This window comes from Lynx rufus, unplaced genomic scaffold (assembly GCF_022079265.1).
Source record: "Lynx rufus isolate CCGP_SWC_20201006 ecotype Redwood Valley unplaced genomic scaffold, mLynRuf1.p SCAF_38, whole genome shotgun sequence".
Lineage (NCBI taxonomy): Eukaryota > Metazoa > Chordata > Mammalia > Carnivora > Felidae > Lynx > Lynx rufus.
In genome coordinates, this window is record NW_025814854.1 from 991,659 (window position 1) to 1,013,338 (window position 21,680).

The 21,680-nt window shown below is 52.8% G+C and overlaps 1 protein-coding gene across 1 annotated transcript in view; it reads right to left on the reverse strand.

The window, feature by feature from the left end:
• Positions 1-21,680, reverse strand: part of HTT (huntingtin) — a 149,282-nt gene that overhangs the window by 13,939 nt on the left and 113,663 nt on the right. The window contains exons 43-57 of the mRNA XM_047094146.1: positions 19,572-19,751; positions 19,258-19,434; positions 18,919-18,995; positions 17,496-17,634; positions 16,325-16,447; positions 14,323-14,536; positions 13,808-13,953; positions 11,764-11,941; positions 10,777-10,872; positions 7,926-8,113; positions 6,051-6,177; positions 4,023-4,123; positions 2,702-2,856; positions 2,215-2,354; positions 796-878 (exon numbers count right to left, since the gene is read on the reverse strand). Coding sequence (XP_046950102.1) covers positions 796-878; positions 2,215-2,354; positions 2,702-2,856; positions 4,023-4,123; positions 6,051-6,177; positions 7,926-8,113; positions 10,777-10,872; positions 11,764-11,941; positions 13,808-13,953; positions 14,323-14,536; positions 16,325-16,447; positions 17,496-17,634; positions 18,919-18,995; positions 19,258-19,434; positions 19,572-19,751 — 2,124 coding nt within the window. The remainder of the gene's footprint in view (positions 1-795; positions 879-2,214; positions 2,355-2,701; positions 2,857-4,022; positions 4,124-6,050; positions 6,178-7,925; positions 8,114-10,776; positions 10,873-11,763; positions 11,942-13,807; positions 13,954-14,322; positions 14,537-16,324; positions 16,448-17,495; positions 17,635-18,918; positions 18,996-19,257; positions 19,435-19,571; positions 19,752-21,680) is intronic.

Here is a 21,680-nt window from a genome sequence, read left to right on the forward strand (position 1 = left end):
AGAGGAACGTGTGTGGGCAGGAAAGGGTGGGACAGAGGCAGCCTGGGGTCTCTGCTGCAAGCCTGTGCCCCGAAGGGATGGGGCTGCCCTCGGGACAGACCAGTATTTCCAAACCCTGCTCTGACCAGTGTCCTCCACGACAACAGCTAACAAGAAAACAGTCCCGCATACCTGCTAAGTAACCCAGTGAGGTTTGAGAAGACACGGCGTGGACAGAGCAGCCATCAGGCTGCCACACCGAGTCCTTCCGCCCAGCACACACACCCCCTCACAGCTCCAGGGGCCACGTCCCTGTTCCCCAGCTCCTCCAACCTCACTGTCATATGCGTGACTGTTTTTCTGACGGGAAAACCGAGTATAGTTCAAGGTGACCCACCCAGTAAGCTGTCACCTGGGGCCCAGAGCCAGCCCATCCGCCACACTGCACTATGGGACCACACTTCCCTCTGAGCTGGCAGCTGGGACACTCGTGGTGAAACTGGTGGCCCATCAGAACACGGGCCCCTCTCTGTGTTCGCCCCACCCGTGCCGCTCTCGCCTGTGTGATGCCCCGGACCCAAGTCTAACTCACACCATCTCGCTACCTTTGCACACGCTTACGCCAGTACGTGCACGAGACCCTTTAAGTCCTCCTTGGAGTAGAGCGTATAGGAACAAATAAAAGAAAAACGCTCCTTTTATTTAAAAACCACACGTAACTTTTCCTCTGGATGTACTAAATGGCCCGGATCCAAGGCTGACAAGGGACGGCGAGGAGAGCTGGGGGACGTGACCGGCCACGCGGGTGTGACTGACCTGGCCGAGCTTGTAGCTCATGTTCCCCAGCTCCCGCTCAGGGTTGATCTGCAGCAGAAGCTTGTCGTGGCCGATGAGGGCACCTGCGGGCGAGAACACCGTGAATGCTGCCCTGCGTGGCGTCGGCCCGGCAGCGCCTGCCCAGACCCGCTGGCAGGATGGCACAGCTCTGTAGAGCCCGGAGGGTCTCTGGGGTTTTCTCTGCCATTTTATAACCCATTAAGCTGGGAGAGCCAGTGGGGCAATAGTGAATGATCACTTTTTCTCTGTAACAAACCAGCTTAGGACTCTGCAGGGGAACTGGTTGGGGCCTGAGCTGCAAAAACCAGTTGGCAGCTGCAGATGGTGCGACGGCCCAGCAGGCGGGCACTCTGCTCTGGGGGCCAGACCGTGTCAGTGGGCAACAATTCCCAGGACCCTGCTTTGGTGCCCAGGCTGTCCAGCTGTGCCCACCAGAGTGGGGTGCAGGCAGAAGCCCCTACTCAACCAACCCATCTTTTCCACAATAGTCTTTTACACCCTCCACACCCCAGAACAAACGACCCCTGCCCCTGGCTAACCCCTAGTTAACCCTTTGCCAGATCGAGCATCAACGTGCCGTCTTCCAAGAGGCTTCCCGTGCCCCTCGCCCTGGCAGCACGTGCTCTGCTCAGGGCTCCTGGAGCGCTGGCACTCCTCCTGGCACCTACTCTCTCCTGCTTCCTGTGACACCGGGTGAGGCCACTTCTTTCTCCTGGTGGGCATAATCCTCACTGGATCTATGGCCATCCAAGTTCACAGTCCTGACTTTAATTCAATGCCCCGGTAAGTACACTTCTACACAGAACATTTTCTGGATAATGCGTTTAAGGTGCTTAAAATCGCAGGATCTAACAATTCCTAAAATAAACTAGGGAATCAGAAAAACACTGCGCTAAAATATCATTTTTCAACAGAAAACGTGTGCACACAAAATTCTCGTCTTGTAACCCAGGGTGACAAACTCGAGCGCCCATTTCAGGGCAGGCACACAGCCTGCGGTGCAGACAAAGCAGGTGCAGCGCTGGGGGAGGGGACGGCAGCCGGGGACGGAGAGCTCGGGCTCAGGGGCGCCCGGCCCCAAGGGGCTCTCAGAGAGCGCGGCCTGCCCTTGCCACGGTGCTCTCTCCCAAGAAGCTGGAGGTTCACGGGAATCACTGATGGACTCTGATTTTTCATGTAAGTGACCAGTTCTGCTTCCAAAGGCCTGACTGGGGAGAGACACGACTCCAGGTCAGTACCAGACTCGAGCTCCGCAAGGCTGATAAAATTCCCTGGTCCTGAGCAACACTCGTGGTCATGAATTAGGGCAGCACATTTAGTATCGCAGCCTCCTCTTTAGTATTTCGGGCACATTCTCATCCCGGCCCAGGGACGAATGGCCTGTCCTCCCACAGGTACCTGTAGTAGCTGGAGAGAGAGAAGGGACGGGGTCCCACGCTTGGTACAAGTGATGGGTGGCGACATTCTCTCTCTTCGAAACCATTGCTTGGATTTCTTGCTCCACAATTCCTCTGATAATGCTCAGCTTCCTCCCAAACCTGAAGTTCAGAACAAAGGTTAAAAACGGTATTTTCCTTCCGTCGAAACCTCAAAAGCCAAAACCTCAGGGCTTCCTCCAGCTTTGCCTAAAGGAAACACAGGCACCGATACAGCAGATGGCACTTCCTTTGAGGCGATTCCTGTCCACGTGCCCTGGGCTAGCCCTCGCTCTGCCAGAGTCCGTCCTGAACACTCAGGCCTCACTGCCACGGGTCACCAGATCACCTCTGGATCTGCCCCTCTCGCGGCAAGCAACATGCACAAGTGTTGTGTTTGTAATTCTGGCAACAAGGGCAAGGGCCCGGGGAGGAGGTGTCGGTCACTCCGTGTGCCTCGCTGGCCTCACCTGGTGTCGAGAGCTTTCAGGGGCTTGTTCCGGGGCTGCTGCTCCAGGCAGCTCACGGCCGGGTTCCCGGCCACGGGCACAGTCATCGCACTCAGCACCAGGGAGGTGATGGCCTGCACGGCCAGGACGTTGATCTGGGTCCTCTCCGTGTCTTCCTAGAAGGAGAGTCCACGCTTTACCAAGTCACGAGCGGCCAGACACCCACCTGCCCACAGAGCCTGGAGGCCATGGTTCTCAGGCCACGCGGTCTTGCGGGGAAGAGCCCCGAGCGCTAGGGGCACACACCTCCCAGCAAGGGTCCTGTTTTGTCTGCCCTGATGCCACAGCCTACACGCATCTGTGACTTGAAACGAATCTAATGGGCAAATGTCCACCTTTCAAAACAAGGTCTCTTATAGATACAAATCTCCGAACACAAATTACTTTTTAAGAAATTGCCCTGAAATTTCCTCACTAATTTTAGGGACTTTGCATATGACAACCTGTTAATTCTACACACGAATTTAAAGACAATCTGGTGGCACCTGGGTGGCTCAGTCAGTTAAGCGTCCGACTTCGGCTCAGGTCATGATCTCACGGTTCATGAGCTCGAGCCCCGCGCTGGGCTCTGTGCTGACAGCCCAGGGCCTGGAGCCTGCTTCAGATTCTGGGTCTCCCTCCCTCTCTCTGCCCCCCCCCCCCAGCTCGTGCTCTGTCTCTCAAAAATAAATAAATGTTAAAAAAAAAAAAAAAGAAAAAAAGACAATCTGGATTTCTGACATATGTCTACTCTTTGAACATTCATTTCTACAAGTTTGTACCACACCTTCTAGCAGAATTAGGGACTCCTATCCCGTGACTTTCAATATCTCAGGCTTTGCCTTATCAGAACGTGGCTTTTGCTAACATTATAGTAACATAAGGTCCCCTGACATTCCAAGACGCTTGATAAATCTCCGCAAATGACGCAGGTACACATGCGTACATGGTCTTTATAACGAGCCTTTTCATTCGATTCAACCTCCACACTGCACCTGAATACTGATAAACAGAACGCATAAATATTTTCAAGAAAGGGTGTAACCTTTCTGACCCTTAACATGTAATGCACTACGATGAACTGTACTCCATCCACTGGGAACCCAGGCCACTCAGACCTTGGCGGGGGGGGGGGTTGCTCCTGTTGTGCAACACCAGTCTAGTACGAACTGGCTAGTCTTCTACAAACAAGACCAAGAAAACGAGCGTGCAGCCCTTCTTTAGGCCACCACAAACAATCCATCAGCTGTTGTAACTGCCCGTGTGCCAACCAGTGGACACACGGGCCTGCACGCGGCCTTACTTCCGGCGGGCTCTCCTCCTGCTCCATCACGAGGGGCTGAGTCACCAGGACACCGAGGAGGGTGGCCCACGTTTCCTCAAACTGGGTGCGGCTGGTCCACCCTAGGAATGTAAACGTCACGTGAGACGGAGGGTTACCCGCTCCCCAAACTCCTAGATGTGAAGGGGCAGCTGGGCCTGACCAGACGCTGCCCTGGGGCACTACAGCAGCCCCCTTGCCGCGCACCGCCAATTCCAAAATGCCGCCACACTGCCAGCTCCACGCCACCAGCGAGGACACGGAGGCACACGTCTGAGGCCACGCAAGCAAGCGGCACTGGAGGAGTTCAGCCCAGGCACCCTCTCGGCCCTCCGCTGTGGAGATGTGGGGACGTCCCAGCGGGCTACCCTGGTCGGATTCAGAACTGCTTCTGCCCTGCATACAGAGGGCTGACAAGTCTTCCACAAAGTCAGACCACCGCCCTGGGCCACGGGCTGCGTAACCCTGTACGAACAGCAGACCGCTAACCGCACGCTGGGAGTGGGTGAAGTGCGTACTCTGTGAAGTCCATTTCAATAAAGCTGCTCAAACTGAAAACGGAAAAGCAATGGTTGCTCTGACCCCATCTCAGAAGAGCGGCAGATTGAAAAAGGATGGAACGTTGCCGGGGCGCCCTCACGGAGCGTGTGAGGAGTGCTCGTGTCCGAGAGCCGAGCGCTGCCTGCTCCCGCTCGTGACCTGCCAGGTGGGGGTGGCCGTGCCACTGGTGTCAGGGCCACAAGTGACGGGGAGGGGGTGCTGAGGGCAGGAAAACCAGAGCATCAACCTTCAGGATCCCCTTGGTAGAAGTGGACACAGAGGGAGACGGAGTGACTCGGATGGGGAGTGGATGCAGACAGCCTGACCTGGTGAGGCTGCTGGAGATATGGAGGCCTACGCCATCGATTTACGGGAAAAGAACAGGAAGCACACAAAAAAAGGCATGAGCAAAGGCCACATCAGGAAGAGACCGTGTAGCTGTCCGGGGTCTGAGTGACAATTCAGGCACAAAGATGCCTGGGTGAGAAAAGGAACGGATGTCACACAGGGTGGCCAGGAGGCTGCCTGGTAACCACCTCCAAGGAGAGGAAAGAAACCAAGCTTCCGAAGGCTCTGGTCTTGGGTCACCGCTGGGTTTCACTCTGGACAGGGTCATGAACTGTCTGCTTCACTAAAAGCAAAAGTAGACGCGAGAGGGTGTCGGCTGCCTGAACCTTCTGGGATCAGAAGAAGCACAAAATGTGCAGAAGCCGGAGACAAAGGGCGGGCCCATCGTGCAAGCAGATGTCCACACCCGCCTCACAAGACAAACACTCCAGATCTACCAATTACGACCCTCCCACCAGACCACACGTCGAGCCGCACAATGGGGACAAAAACACCGTAACTTCCACCGTGCTGCAGAAAGCGGGCAGGAACCCTGACCCGGAAAGTACTGATACGATTTACTGAGTTTCTAGGAGTGTCTCTCTTAGTTTCTGAATCCGTCGTGACACCGTGGATGACAAAGCCAGGGGTCCCGGAGGTGGAGGTGACCTGCCCCCTTCACCCAGAGTCCCGTGCTGTCTGACACAATGCAGTCTACCTTCCCCCTGCTCGGCCGGCCGTGCTGTCTCCACCCCGCCCCACCTGCTCGCCCTGCACCGGAGAGAAGGGCATCAGTGACCACACAAGAGCACACGGAGACAAAACCGCCCCCGCCAGGCAGGACAGCGGCGCGGGGCACAGACCGAACTGGGCCGCACATCATCTATCACCAGGCGCCGGTCCTGACTCCAAACAAGCCTGCTGTATGAAAACTTGGCATTTAACCTTCCCCCCGCCGCCCGCCACACCCAATACCACACCAACCTGGCGAGAATTTTTCATCGTGACAGTTTTATACACACTGCAGGATGCACTACTCACACACGATCACATCCTGCCCCAGCTCCTTATGGAATAACCGAGAAGAAAAGGGCAAGAGCACGCCTTGAGGTCTATCGTTTCTGAAAGAGAAATCCAGATTACCTAGAGTGTTGATGCGATAGATGAACTCTTTAAAGACCTCCTTCTCCTGGAGGAACTCCACTGGGATCTCAGGAAACGATGTACCAAAATCCCCTCCCGGTTTGGGTGACCATCCAAGTTTCCAAACCTGAAAGATGAAAAAGAAAGAGACCCCAGTCAAGTCAGGACAGCCATACTGCGAGAACACCATGAAGTACAATCTCTCTAAGCACGGTCTCCCTCCAGAGGCCAGCGGCCCCCTGACCGCGCGTGCACACATTCCCGAAAGCGAGTGCACCGCCTTCCTGGGAAAACAGCTCCCGTGCTTTGTCCGAGGATCTCCTTCCCCTTCCCCGTCATGTGCCCCCTTACCCGCTCTGACCGCCCCTTCCCCGACCTGCCTGCTCCCCAACCTGACCCAGCCCCTTCCCCCTAGCAGCTGCCACCCCACCGCTCCCCAGGCTGGCAGCTTGGGAAGTCAGGTTCCAGAGGGTCCGCATTGGCAGCGCCCGGGTCATCGTCACATGCGGGCGGGGGGGCCCCCTCCCCCTCCCCCTCCCCCCCCAGAGCTGGTGTGTGAGATAAAGAAGTTATTAGGCTGCACGTAGAATGTTCACCAGTGAGCAGCCGCAAGAAGCCATGCCACTCGCACTTCTAAACTCCGCGAACGGAAGGTGGGCCCGAGGTTGACCTGAGGTGGTCCTGGCAGCAGGAGCGGCCAAGCCCCCCGCCAGCTGAGCTGACCGCTCCGGCAAAGCCAAAGAGGACTGGGGGGCCCAGGCCGAGGGCTCAGCTCCGGATTCCTCAGGCCCGCCCGTGGGGGCCTCAGAGACACGGCCAGCCCTTGACGGCTCTGGTGCCTCGTGTTCACCTCGGGAAGACGCCGCGTCTCTCTCCCCCGTCTCGCTAAGTTGCTCGCTGCGCCCTCCTCACCACCACTCCCTGGGGGTTCAGGCCCCTGCCCGAAGAGCCCCCCTACAGCACGGGATCCGTGCCGGCACACTGTGGCTTCTACTCCAGACACAGTGACCTCTGGGACTGCGCCTCCCACAGTGTCCCCCGTTCCTCTCCAGACGTGCAGCCGTCTCAAGACCTATGGTGACGTCCCGCGTGCAGAGCACAGGCCGCCGGGGGGGCCGGCTCCCCTTCCCTGGCAGCACCCTCTGCGTGCTCCCTCGGTGCAGCGTACCCAGAATCCCTCTCTCGCACACACGCACTAGGCTGTGCCCCACTGGCACGAGCCCCTTCTGGGCAGAGACAAGCACCTTTCCTCTCGGTCCTCCTGGCTCACCTTGACCTGCCGTGTTCACCCCGTCACCCCACTCCTTATCTGGGCAGGCTGTGAGGGCCAAGGCAGCTTCCCCAGGGAGAGGCCATGTGGCCACCACCAACCCTCAACTGCTCACACTAAGTCCTTCCTATTCCACGGGACAGAGTCCCTGTTAAAACCGACTTGAAACTGATCCTGAGGACAACGTGGCATGAGGAGACCCAAAAGCGGCTGTGCCGAAACAGCTGAGTAACACCAGACGGTGACTGCTTCTAAAGGGAAGTACCCGAGGGGTAGCACTTCTGGTCTACCGTTAAACAAAGGAGTCTAGTTCCCTGCCAATCACATCCAACATGAAGTACCGACTGGTGGGAGATGAAGTCTTGCTGCTGGAAGTCACGCCTCACCCCATTTTGGAAAACCCAGCATTTCTGCTACCGACTGCTGGACACCACGCCCAAGGAAATCAGATAGGTGCCTTGAGCGCACGCCACGAAGGGCTCTGTACCACACAGGAAGCACCTGAGGGGTCCACGTCTGCTCTCGCCCCCCAGGGGCCCCCAGCCAGGGGCTTGCCCATGCATCTCGTTAACTTCGGTTTTCTGCCAAGGAGTGACCAGACTCACCAGGGGGGGGACGCGCGTGTAGCTGTTGACGAGGGGTAAGCGAGCCAGGCTGATGATGATGTTCCTGAGCACCGATGTGAGAAACGCTGGGGTGCTGCTATTCCTTTTATGGCCCAAGGCCAACACCGACGGCAAAGCCTCCACCATTTCTGCCACCATCCCACAGGCTGCGGTAATATAGGCCGGGTCTAAACAAACACCGTGGTTCAGAGGGCTGTTCTGTCAAAACACATCCCAAACCCACACCTCCACTCCTGACTTTCCCGCCCCCTCACCGCACAAGGCACGACCCTACAGCCAGCTGCTCAAGCCACAGACGCAGAGCCTGCTAGGCCTCCAGTCGCTCGCTGAAGGTCTACAGGCGTTACCTTCCTCAAATCTATCTAAACGTGCAAGCCTGCACACGCCTGCCAGGACTGTCGTCTTGAACCTGTCTCCCGCTCCCGGTCCCAGCCCTCCTGCCCACCCTGCACTTACGCGGCCGTGCCGGCCGGCTGACATCCAGGGGGAGCCACCCCTCCCTGGTGCTTGCACTCCTCTCCCAGCTGGCGTGCAAGGAACCATGATGTAAATCATGATGTACAACATCAGGGCTTCTCCCGGGCTGGTGGGGGGGGGGGGGGATTCTGATGGGATGCCAAGTCCCACCCTAGAACCCCCAAGGCAGAATGCTGAGGCAGACCCCACGGCCTGAGGTAAGGACCACGGCACCTCGAGGGCAGGCAGTTTCTCGTTCACTTTGAGTCTGGCACAGAGTATGTGCCAAAAAATCATCTGTTGAGTTGATGAATGTTTAGGGCTGTCCGTGAACAGAACCCATGGTTTTGAGGCTGGAAAGGCTAAGCAACTTCCTCATATGGAGAAGAAGGGATTCTTACTGGGCTTATGGATTATGGAGTCAAGTGCCAAGCTAAGAGAGACAAAGCTGTCTTTAGTAATACTTTTTTAAAAAAGTAAATAAACTCTATGCCCAACATGGGGCTCAAACTCACTAACCCGAGATCAAGAGTCGCACACTCTACTGACTGAGCCAGCTGGGCGTCCCTGACCAGCAGTCCCTTAAGAGGATAATCATCCTATCATTCTTCCTCTGGCCAGGACGAGTGTAAGCGGCCTAAACAGGGCCATGGAGAACGGGCACAATGGCCGCAAACTAAGCATGCTCCAGCCCACGGGCCTGTGTGCTCTGACTCGACCCCCTGAAGTGCCTGAAGTATTTTGAGGAATGGAAATTCACGTGGTGATGAAAATTATGGTGCCATTTGCTGAGCACTTATAACAAGACTGGCGCTTATTCTGGGTGCTGTACATGGGTTAACTCATTTCGACCTCACACCAACCCCCTGAGGGTAGTGTCATCCGTACCCCCGCTGCGAAAGCACTGGATAATAACTGGCCAAGGTCACTCAGCTAGGAAGTGGCTGCGCAGGGAAGTGAGTGTCTGCAGACCCCTCACATTATCAACAGGAAATCATGAGATCCCAAACAGCTGACAGAACTGTAGAGCTTTGAGGTAAACACTTGGAGAAGAGCTTGGCTGTGTACTGAAACACCGTTGTTTCTGGATGGTTAGACAATTACAAAGCCTTGAACAGGTAACTAGAAAACCAGCATGCTCAAAACGAATGACAGGAAAATGCCATCATTACCTGGGATTGCACAAAAGCTGGCAATAAGAAAGCATTTATGTACTTGCTCTGAAGTACGTAATGTTTTTTCTTTAATGTTTATTTTTCTTTGAGCGAGAGCAAGAGAGAGAGACAGAGCGTGAGCAGTGGGGAGGGGCATAGAGAGAGAGGGAGACCCAGAATCCGAAGCAGGCTCCAGGCCCCGAGCTGTCAGCACAGAGCCCGATGCGGGGCTCGAACTCACAAACCATGAGATCATGATCTGAGCCGAAGTCGGACGCTTAACTCACTTGGGCCACCCAGGTGCCCCTCTGAAAAAAACAGGTTTGTTAAGCCGCCAGAATATGGCTAAGACTCTCGTACTCCAAGGAAGAGTGTTCCACGAAAGGGGCAGACAAGAACCAGCAGCCGGGGCGTCTGCCTCCCATCTCTGTGCAGGGGCTGCAGGCCCGCATGCCAGTCACAGCCTCTGGGTGAAGAGCCCGCCCAGTCCCAGGAGCATGGAGGTCCCCCCAGCGACAAGCAGTCGCTCAGCCCAGAGCTTTCCTCCCGATCTGTCTCACCACATTTTAAAGAGTGAGAGACTGGAATCAAGAGATGAGAACGATCCCGTCTAAATCTAGAAAAGCTGTAAATAAATGGGACGTGGACATGTATTTTGTAGGAAGAGCAGTAAATTTCATTTAAAAATCCACCACAACACACGGCTGACATAGACGCTCTGGTCACCTATCATTCACGTGGGTATTTCCACTAACTTCGAGCTTCTCAGCAATTCCACTCATTCATTACTGAGGGAACATCTGTGGAGCGTTTACAAAGGCGAGAACACAGAGAGGGAACAGAGTCCCTGCCCTGAGGGAGCTCAGAGTCTAGGTGAGAGACCAGAGCAGGAAGCCCTGCAGAGGACGGAAGCGCCAGGTGGGGAGGAGTGGCTGTGGGGACCCCGGAGGGCTTCCCTGGGGGGTAACGCCCCAGCTGAGTCTGGGGGACCAAGGAGGCCAGATGGACAGAGCCAGCGTGCCAGCAGGGGAAAGAGCACACGCGAGGTGAAGCCGCAAACTACGCTCCAGAGACAAGCAACTAGAGAGAAGCAACAGAGTGCAGCTAAACTAAGTAACGTTTTAAGAGTCCACACTTACCATTTTAAAAGTCTCTTTTATTAATGAATTTCAAGACCCCAAAGAAACAGGGTAAGAAAAAAAGTGGGTCTTGAGACTTACTTTGTGTGTTTGAATCTACTTCGTCCTCTCCGGCAGCCTTTGGGGTGTTCATCCTTCGGTCTGGACTAAGAAGCTGGTCCCCAGGCTGCACCACAACTAAAATCACAGGAGAACAAACTTTACTACTTCTTTTTATTCAAGATGTCACATTTGCGTAGTTTTACAACATCTCAAGGTGAGAGACCAAGTCAAATGAGGTCTAGATTTTCGACAGTACCAGCCTTGGGTATTATTAGTCTCTGGGCTAGCCCGCAACGCTCAGGACTCGACTTCTACGTGGAGATTTCTAAGTCTGCCACCTCTCGCCCTGAAGGTTTTTATCAGACAGCTCGTGATTCATTACTGCTAAGAGCATCACTGCAATCCCCAAGAAGTCTGGCTTTGAAAAACTGCTCCCTAGATCTTTGTTTTCAAGTTGACTACAAATGCACAGATGAAAACAATTTAAACAATGAAACTTCAAAACACCCTCTAACATGTAAACTATAATGTCCAATTTTTAAGAAACTCTGGCTAATGACCCTTGTTAAGGACACTGTTCCTTGAAAAGAATAAGTCACTTTTATTTTATAATATGTTAGTATTACAATGCATTATAGAAACAAGCATTTTGACTATAACAGAAAACAATCTTTCTAATGTAATCTTATTAAATCTTATGGTCATCTGGGACTAAGAGCATGAAACAGTCAGCTAGGACCAGAGATCAAAGGGGCATAACATTGGAAATATTTTTTTTATGAAAGTTGGAACTCTAAAATCTAAACAAAATGACTACAAAAGCAAATTCCAGTTTAATTCTAGTGCAGAATCCAAGACATTGGAGATGAACACAAGGCTCATATTTTATTCACCGATTCACCCCCAATTCCTTGCTTAGCACCTGGTAAACAGGTGGTGCCAAATAAATGCCTGCGACTCGACCTGCAGAGCTGATGACTGGTTCACGTGAGAAAGGAGAGAAAGCCCTTGTGGCCACAGACTCACTGGCTTCCAGGATGAAGCGGACACAGTGGATGAGAGAACAGGCGTGGGTCACCATCTCTGGGGAGGAGAGTGCGCTCCAGACGCTGGGCAGCTGCAGGGCCAGGCAACAGCAGTCCAGGCCCGCCTGAAGGTCCAGACTCAGCGGGATCTGCTCATGGATCAAATGCCACGACAGGGCCTAGGGGGGAGGGTCAGTGTTACAGACGGCTCAGACCTGCTTGCTTCCTGTCTCCGGGCTGTCAGGGAGCAAACGACCCCCAGCTCTCAGAGAACCGTCCAAAGCGCCAGAGGCTAGCAGGTCGTGACACCCTTCCAGAGGAATGGGCCCCGTCGCCCAGTCCCTTACATTCGTGCCTGACCACCTGCTCCCAAAAGTGCCTGGGGCTCTCCTCTCTGCCGAAATGGCCACCCTGATCTCGCCGCTCCTCTTTCCGTCAGCTCTGTAGGCTTCTCTAGAAACCCTTCCCTGGTCAGGGAGCCTGGGTGGCTCAGTCGGTTAAGTGCCCGACTCCAGCTCAGGTCATGAGCTCACGGTTTGTGGGTTCAAGCTCTGTGCTGACACATCAGGCTCTGTGCTGACAGCTCACAGCCTGGAGCCTGCTTGGGATTCTGAGTCTCCCTTTCTCAGTGTCCCCCTCCCCCACTTGTGCTGTGTCTCTCTGTGTCTCTCAAAAATGAATAAATGTTAAAAAAAAAAAAAAAAAAAAAACAAAAACTCAAAAAAGAAAGAAAGAAATCTTTTGCTGGCTACATGGCCTCCAGGCCAAGGTCTTCTTACTCGGGGCTCCCCGGGCACAGGCAGGCCTTGCCCGTGTCGTAGTCAGAGGCTGAATCTGAGAGCGTGGGTCTTGGACATGGCCAGGCTTGGGTTCAAATGTCTACTGGCTACTTCCTAATGGGTAAACCTGGGCAAGCCACCCAACTTCTCTAAGCCTTGCCCTCCTCGTCTGTAAAATGGGAATCGCAGAGCCCATGTCCCAGAACTGCAGTCAGGCCTGAATGAGTGGACGCATGGAAGCATTTCGCCCCGTGTGCAGCAGGCACAGGACCGCGGTGGCCAGCGATCACTCTGTACTGAGACGTACTGCCTGTCGGCCTGCTCGCCACGCTGAGACCAGAGGACAGGGATCAGCAGCCATGTGACTCGGCCTGCCTCTAGGCGGGTGCTTGCTCATCCCTTCACGCACGACCACACGGTGCCTTCCCGACACCTCTCTCTCTCTCCCTGCTGTGAGTGGCAGGCGGAGTTGACGCTGGGTCAGCCGTGTCCTGCTTCGGCTGAGAGACACAGCTCAGGTCTCTGGCTGTCAGGATGTAGGCTAGACTATTTTCCAGAAATTATATGGAAAGGTAACACACCCACATCATGCACACATTTTAGGCGTGACTGTAAGTGCCAACACAGAGTGTTTAATTCCCCATGGCTGAAATGTCCAGGTTTATTTCTCAATTTAAAGCATAATAATTTTCCCAGACTATTTTTCTTTCATTATCCAAATTAGGATCCGCACTACATCAGTGGTGCTTCCTTTTCCCTAGAAAAATAAATTTAGTGGCTATCTGTCGTGAAATGAGAGGCAGCTTAGAATCAAGCAAAGAGGTCTACACACAAGCACGTGACTTCCAACACTGTTTGGGAGATCCCTGAGAGGTTTCTGCCCATCTCTCCAGTGACCCTTGCTTCTCCCCACCAGACCCTCCTCTATGACCTGTGCCCTCGCCCCAGACACGCAGGGGGAGACAGCTGTGGGCGGAAGTCCAGGTCCCAGGCCCAGCTCTCCAGGGCCAGCTCTAAGGTAGGGACAGGAAGCACCGTGTTGCCAATCTCCCAAGGCACCTGTGAGAAAGCAGCACGATCGGGGGATGTGAACGTGCTCTAAGCGGGTGACAGGTGTGATGCTTCACCACCTGTAGTTAGTGTCTCTGTGAGAAGGGGAGCCTGCCTGATGGCACAGCTCCCAGGTTATAGACAAAACTGCCTTCCCTACTTCTCTAGTGACAATCCCTCAGCACGGAAACAATGACTTCCCCAGCTGCCTCTTACCTCGAGGGTCATGACCACAAACTTCACCGTGTCCCTCTCCTTCTCAGGAGGAAGGTGCAAGTGGCCGGGCAGTTTGGAGAATACCAGCAGGTACTGGGCCAGAGCCCGGGCCAGAGTGGTCAAGGAGCGATACAACACAGCATCCCCTAAAACACAAGACTGGGGGTGAGCGCAACTCTAGCAGAGGCTCGTGAACGGCAGTGAGGCCGTTCTCCAAGAATCTGCAGGCACTCGCAGCTCAGAAGCACATCCGCACCCACACCTAACTCCACGCGTGACTCGGGATGCACCTTCCTCAGAGCCTGTCTCCGTGCCCCTCCAGGGCTGGGCCAAGGATCGGCAAACATGCCGAGACACCCAGAGCTAGGGGTCCCAGCACTGTTTCTCAAGTCACCTCTGTGCGTGCTCTCAGTTTATTAGATCAACGGTATTTACCGTTATCTTGACTCAGTGCAAAGCACAGTACTGGCTCTGCAGCATGTTTAAGAAATAAAAGAAGTTTCTATTTTAACTACCAAATAGATCATTCAACTTGTTCCAGTAGGCGGTGGGCTCTGCGGGCAGGAACGGCTGGAAAACGTGGTGGGCGGCAGGGAGCTGCTGCACCAGGCCGGTCACACGGTCCAGGGTCGCCAGGCGAGCTGCTTCGAAAAGTGGACTCCTCTGGCCTCCGGAGACTTCGCGCATGCCAAGGCCCAGGCACGGCGCCAACAGGCTTAAGTTGAATTCCTGAATCAGGACGTTAAAGGTTCAGTAACAACAATTACACACTCTCAAGCAGGCAAGAAAAACACACAGAAGAAAGGACGATGCGAACATTTCTGAGAGAACACCCTCGAGTGCCCCATAAAAAATATCTTAAAGAGTAGTCTACTTTCCGTAATAAGTACCATATGCTCGGTGAAGTTTATTTCTGATCTCTTTGGGGTACTTTATTCTTAAAGAAATATTTTAAATCATTTACACCTTCAGATTTGTTTGAAATAAAAAATTTAACACATGTAATTTTTAATTGATAAAAATACAAAACGAAGCTGACAAGGCACCCAAGAAATCCAGTGAAACACCACACATTCACCAAGTTTGAAAAAGGTATGTTCAAAAGCAGGTGAAATAAGTCAAAACAGCCATGATAGTGGTTGAAAAATAGCATTTCTTATGACCATGTATCAATTTGTACTGTTTTGCCAATTTTTAAAAACCATTTAAGGATCTTAGGGGCCAATTTTCAGGTAGAATATTCATCTTATTTTAGGTAACATTCAGAAAAGCTAGGTCATCATCAGTGACCAAAATTGAAATTTCTGCTACAGCTAGAACCTTTAAAGCTATTAAAAGTCCAATTACTGAAGTGGAAAATTCAATAAATAGATCATCAAATTTATTCAGCGAATCAGCTTTCACTGAATGGAGCTTAAAATGATTTCAGCAAATTGACTGGAGCCAATTCTGTTTTTTCAATGTAGCCCCTACTGTCAGACTAATGAAAAATCAGCACTTGGTCAAAGACTGCTGTGTGGCCTCTACCCTGAGTCTCTTCCTCCTCACCCAGCCCATCCTTTGCTGCCCCCCACCCTCCTCCACGCAGCCGCCCTGCTGGCCCCCCAGGCCCCTGCTGCTCTGCATTCCCATCTGGTACATGTTGAGGCAGCACTGAAACACCTAGGTTTAGTCAGTTGCTTGCCCCAGGAAGTCTGGGAAGGAAGCAAACGCTGTGGATGGTACAGAAGGGGAGGGCTCCACTCCTCACAGGACCTGCCCAAGAGCTGGGACAGGGACTCGGATCCTTTGCAAGGGCCTCCTGGGTCGGCTCTGCCTGCATGCCTACACGACATCAAGGGTGGGGACGGGGACCTCATGACATCTAGTGAGGGGCTGGGGAATGCCTGACCACAAGTAATGGAGGGACCTCACTGTATGTAGGAGAGGTACAGGGCCCCCACTATAAGTAGTGGGGGCAAGAGGACCTCACTACATAACATAAGGGGAGGGGCCTTACTGAAGATCAATTTCCGGAATGCCATGAGAGTCAGTTAAATCATGTACTATACCATTTCAATACCTTTCCTCATGACTGTGAGAATATGCAATGGGAACAGACAATAATCTAAGAGAACCTATTTCCTTCAAGGGCATGAAAAGCTGAATTAAACACAATTTACTTCCTTTTGGATTCTAATGTGGCTGAAACAATGTCCTGCCCGTCTGGGTTAGAGTCTCTTCTTGTCCTGCACCCCCCACCCCCGGGTTAGAGCCTCCCCTCGTCATGCCCCGTCTGGGTTAGAGTCTCGCCTCGTCCTGCCCCGTCTGGATTAACGTCTCCCTAATTTCTCCCCTGAGTGGGTTAGTCTCTCCATGTCCCGTCCCACCTAGCCCAGAGACTCCCATGCTCCATCCTGTCTGGATTAGAGTCTCTGCCATTAAGGCAGAAGAACGAGTGGCACACGTCCTAAGTCAGTCACGTGATAATGAAGCCAGTCCAGCATCTTGCTGGCGTCCTGCTGCTCTCCACCGTACCGAGTTCATCATGAACGTGCTCATGTCACTGGGAGGAATCCGATTCACCAGTTCTGCCCCTTCCAGCAGCGCAGAATCCGACCTAGTCCAGCACTGGGATTTGACTAGACGTAGGTACCAGTCCTGGGAAGAAGAAAAAGGATAACGCCATGCAGCTGGGCAGGGGCTTCAACCCTATTGAACATGTGCTATTTCTGTGATCACTGCCCCTCACATCCTGTGGCCCCAGACCAAAGGACAGGGGGCCCCAAATGGACCGTGAATGCAGCTTCAGTAAAACTGGATTCTAGCTGGCCGTGCGGCTGCTCACCAAACCATAGGCCTTTTCCACGGGAACTGCTACAAGGCTGTCTTTGGACTCGCCGTTACCTACCGGACAGCCTCTCCTCCCTTACCCGGTGAACATTCCAGTGCCCTCCTAACAGCTCAAGTGTGGGGCCAGCAGGCCCTCCTCCCTGTGCCCTCACCCACTGTCCACCCCTCGCCTGGGAATGCTCTGATCACCTTCTACTGGGGTGTCTGCCTCGCTCCTTCCTCTCCAAGGCCAGTGCAGCAGAGGCTCTGAACAAATTGAATCTGAGTGTAGAGGCCTGAACTTTGCCACTCTGTGCCTGGGCTATGGGTTTTCAAAATCCAAGTTCAAATCTACGCTGACCTCCCTCCAGAAAACAGAGTACCAAGGATCTGCCGAGGCCCCAAATGGTCCCCAGCTCTGCAGTTTGAGTACTAAGGGTGACGGCAAGTACCAGGGTCCTTGGGACGGTGAGCTCAGCACGCAGGTCGGCAGGTTTAAGGAGAGGGAGACAGGCCAGGGGGGCAGGCACTTCGGGCTACGCGGGCCACGGCCACTCCTCCCCTGCCTCCCATTTGCTAACCGTGCCGACGCCCCTCTGCTTGACGCCAGAAGTGTCCCAAATCAGCGTTTCCTCTCTCACCCCACACTTCCTGCTGATGACCTGGGCTGGACCTAAGGCATCCTGTCAGTGATGGGACCCCGCCCACTGCCAGCAAGAAGCAGGACGGGCGGAGAGCCCTCAGGAGCCACGCCACGTTTCAGGACGCCCCGCTGCCTGAGCCGCCCCGCTGCACCCTCTGCATTTGCCAAAGGCTCACGGGAGCATGGAGTGCCCGGGCCCTGTGTGTCACACGCACACACGGGCCAGACACTTACTTTGTCTGGAATGACTGTCTCCAGTGCCAGGGGCCCATCCCCGTCCAGCGGGTGGGACGTGACCGGAGGAGAAGGGCCACGGGAGCCCGGTGCGGTAGCAAGACGAAGCCTGTCCAGCAGGGAGTACAGCCTCTGGTGTCTGGAATAGGACCACACGTGGGGTTAGAGCACAGCCTCACGGGTAAGAAGTAACGGTGGCTTCCTAAAGCAGGATGCGACACATGTGACACGTTTTCTTCAGAGCTGCCTCAACAATGCTCAGACAGGTGGTGACGCAGCTTCAGGCTCTGGCTTATTTTTAACAGCACAGTTCACGCCCCACCAACGTTTTGCAGACATTTCATTTATACTCGAACATCGTAACAGGCAATAACATGGTTTAACAGCTAATAAAAGCATTCTTTACAAATGCAAAATCGATCATCTATTCTAAGACCCAAGTGCACAAAATCTCCCGTTGATTCTCCCAACACGATAAAATTTATACCAATTTATGTTCACTTCATAGAAGAAGCACCTCACCTTGAACAAGGTATTTATATAATCTTCCTCATCTGGTCTGAAATCTAAATGTAGAATCAAAAAATAATGGTTTGACCTTCCGCTATCTGCTAAGAGAGCAACGACTTCATGATGCAAATGACAGTATGACCGGCCCAGCAAACTGCACGTCCGTCCAAACCGTGTGCTGTCTACCCGGTTAGGCCCCTTCCCCAGGGAAGACACCGGCAACGATCCACAGCACAGGCATTCTACCCCGTTCTCCCTCCTGCTCTCCCTCTCTGGCTCTCTCCCCGTCTCTCTCTCTGTCTCTCTGTCTCTGTCTCTCTTGCACACACACACACACGCACGCATGCGCTCACAGGCACACGCCTTCCCCCCTGTGGAGGGCAAAAGGTAAAATCTAAAGGTAAAACATATTTTATTTATTTAGTTGAAGAAATCGATAACAGATGTCAGGATTTCTGATAAGGCTTCTAAAAGACTACGCAACAAAATCAGGCGATAAATACCACACAGAGGTAACATTTTAACAAGACGCAAATATAATTCTTGCACGCCGAAAAGTGGGTAACGTCTTTCAGACAGGCCCGCTGTTGCACAGCAGTTAGGTTACACGCTGTGGTTTTGCGAAGATAAGGCAGGTAACCCTCTCCTCTGTCGCAGCCTGGTGAACACGTACAACCTCTCAGGCAGCCAAGGGGACGCAGGGTGTCTGCTCCGACGGCAGACACAGTGCTGTCTGTTCATCTCCCTTTTTATAAAGTGAGTCCCATTCCGTGTCATTTAGGAAGGCCTTCTCTCAAGGCCCTTCTGTGGTAAACTCACCTACAAGGCACATCGATCTCTCGTCCTGAGCTTATCCCCTTACAGATCGAAGCCTTTATATCCAAAAGCAAGGAACGCCCGGTTGTAGCATTACCTCTGAGCCAGCCCGCTGCTCTGAAGGTAGTCCTGGATTCTGGTTAGTTCCTCCACCGGCAACTGGGCCATGCTGCTCTGCAGTGAACAATAACATGTCAGCACGTAATGAATCCAAATAACCTCGCGCTGATTTAAAAAGCAAAGAGTAACGTGTACAGTTGACGAGTAGAAAGTACAGGCAGCACTCGTATCAGGCACACAAGGAATTTACACATCTTGTACATGTTTCCCTCAGCGGCCATATGAAGACTATGCCTGTGGAGGAAAAAACCAGCCAACTGTTCTGCCTGCTCTGCTAACTTCTCAGTAAAAATCGGTCTCAGTGTTTTTCTAGTACCTGCAAATTTGCGGCCAAAAGCATTTCCACGCGGCGACAGGCAAGGGTGTCGACCATGCGAGCCAGCACTCGGAACGGGGTGCACAAAAGCTTGTCCACATACAGTGTTAACACGGCGCCCGACTGGCTGAGGTGGATCCCTTCCAAGCACTGAAGCGTCTTCTTCAGGGTGGTGGGCTGGAGGTGGGGAGAAGGAAAGCAGCAAGGGCACAGGATTTTGCCAACTGGAAATCAGCAGTTTCAAAGTCCCGACGGTACGTGTTTAAGGCAGAGAAAAAAACCGACTGGCAACAGTCGTCACTAGAGAGACTTACGGCTGAAAGGTTCTCACAACGAGACTGAATTGCCTGGATGAAGAGGCCGCTGGCGGCGGAGTTCCGGTGAACAGCACTAATGAAATCCTGCACGGGAGGCTCATGGGACAGATTGATCAGGTCCTGAATATGATTCACGATGAGCCACGTTAAGTGCTCTGAATCGTGTAGGTTCTGACACTGAGGAAAAAAGACAGTGAAAGACTCGTTTCCAAGTAGACAAGCACAGAACGGATACTGGTGCCACAGAAAAGGCCACAAGAGGTAGGAAGGGGAAAATAAATCCCAAATTATGATCTTCACTGAAAACGTCCAGTGTCTGACCTCCAATGATCATCAGGGTCGGAGCTCACTTCACAGACTCCGTTGCCTTCAACCCTACGATGCGGCCAAAGCTGTTGGATGTCAGACCCCGCCAGGGAAATGTTACACTCCAGCACAGCTCCGAGGGACACCGGCCAAGGGGTAGGGGGAGAGAGGAGCAAGGCCAAGGACTACAGGGGTCAACGGGCGCCTGCCATGGACCAGTGACCCCAGGGCAGGGGGCACAGCAGGGCCGACATCGCCCTGCCCTCAGGTGACTGGACTGAGCCGTGATGCAGGAGACCAGGTGACAGACACTCCCATGCACGGCAGGCCCTGCTCTGTCCGGGCTTCGATCTGGCCCAACGAGAGTGAGAGTGTTCTCCGGTTCTCCTTCTCCAATCCTGTGACAGGTCACTGGAGAAAAAGGGCTCCCACAACTGTCACAGTTTTGACAGAATGCCTGAATCCAAAATATGAACAAATTCCACATGGACATTAAGGGGTGAAACTTAAGATTTATAAGGAAATAAATATCCATCTTTATTTGTTTTTATTATTATTTAAGGTTTATTTATTTTTGAGAGAGAGAGAGAGACAGTGTGAGCGGGAGAGGGTCAGAGAGAGAGGGAGACACAGAATCCAAAGCAGGCTCCAGGCCCTGAGTTGTCAGCACAGTGCCTGATGTGGGGCTCGAACTCACGAACGGTGACATCAGACCTGAGCCGAAGCCAGACACTTAACTGGCTGAGCCACTTAGGCGCCCCCCCCCCACCTTTTCTTCCCCATCTTTAAATATGTATGTTGCTTTTTCATCTTAATTCATAATCCTCCTAGGCAGAAACTGTAAAATAAGAACAATTCTTTGACATGGTTACTGATTAATATTTTCTATGGGGGATAACTTGATAGCATTAGTTTATAAAATTTGTATTTTTCTTACGTTTCTGTGAAAGCATTATGTAATTATTTCTCAAAAGTAGAATAAGATAGAAAAACTATGTCAACGTAAAGAATGTAAGTAAAAAAACTGAGTAGCAATAAAAAATCTCTCTGATGACAACTAGTTCCTTGAAAGAGTCCCCTTCCTTTCCGACTGAGAATGTCATGCCCTCTGCTGTGTGAAAACAGCATGTGCATGGTGCCATGTTAGTGCCAAAGACGTGCACATGCTCTGTATTGGGAGAGAAAAAGCACCAAATTCCAGCCAAAATGCCACAACAGGTTTTTTGAGTAATGCAACTACAAGGAGATGGTATCTTCTTCTGTTTATTGGTTTTTGTCAATTTTCTTCTTTTTTCTTCATGTTTATTTTGAGAGAAAGTGTGCACGAGGGGGAGAGGAGCAGAGAAAGAGGGAGAGAGAGAATCCCAAGTAGGCTCCATGCTGTCAGCACAGATCCTGACAAGGTGCTCAATCCCATGAATCGTGAGAACGTGACCTGAGCCAAAATCAAGAGTCAGACACTCAACTGAGACACCCAGGCACCCCTGCTTTTTATCAATTTTCTCTATGAAACATGTGATGCTCATTTGACGGCCAACAACTCCGCAAATGTTATCTTTTTGACAAGGACGGCATATGGGGTACCCGGGTGGCTCAGTCGGTTAAGCATCCGACTCTTGGTTTCGGCTCAGGTCATCATCTCATGATTGGTGAGTTTGAGCCTCGCACTGGGCTTTGCGCTGACAGCGTGGAGCCTGCTTGGGATTTCTCTCTCCCTCTCTCTCTGCCCCTCCCCAACTCATGCTGTCTCTGTGTCTCTCAAAATCAATAAACTCAAAAACAAAATAATATCATAACGTA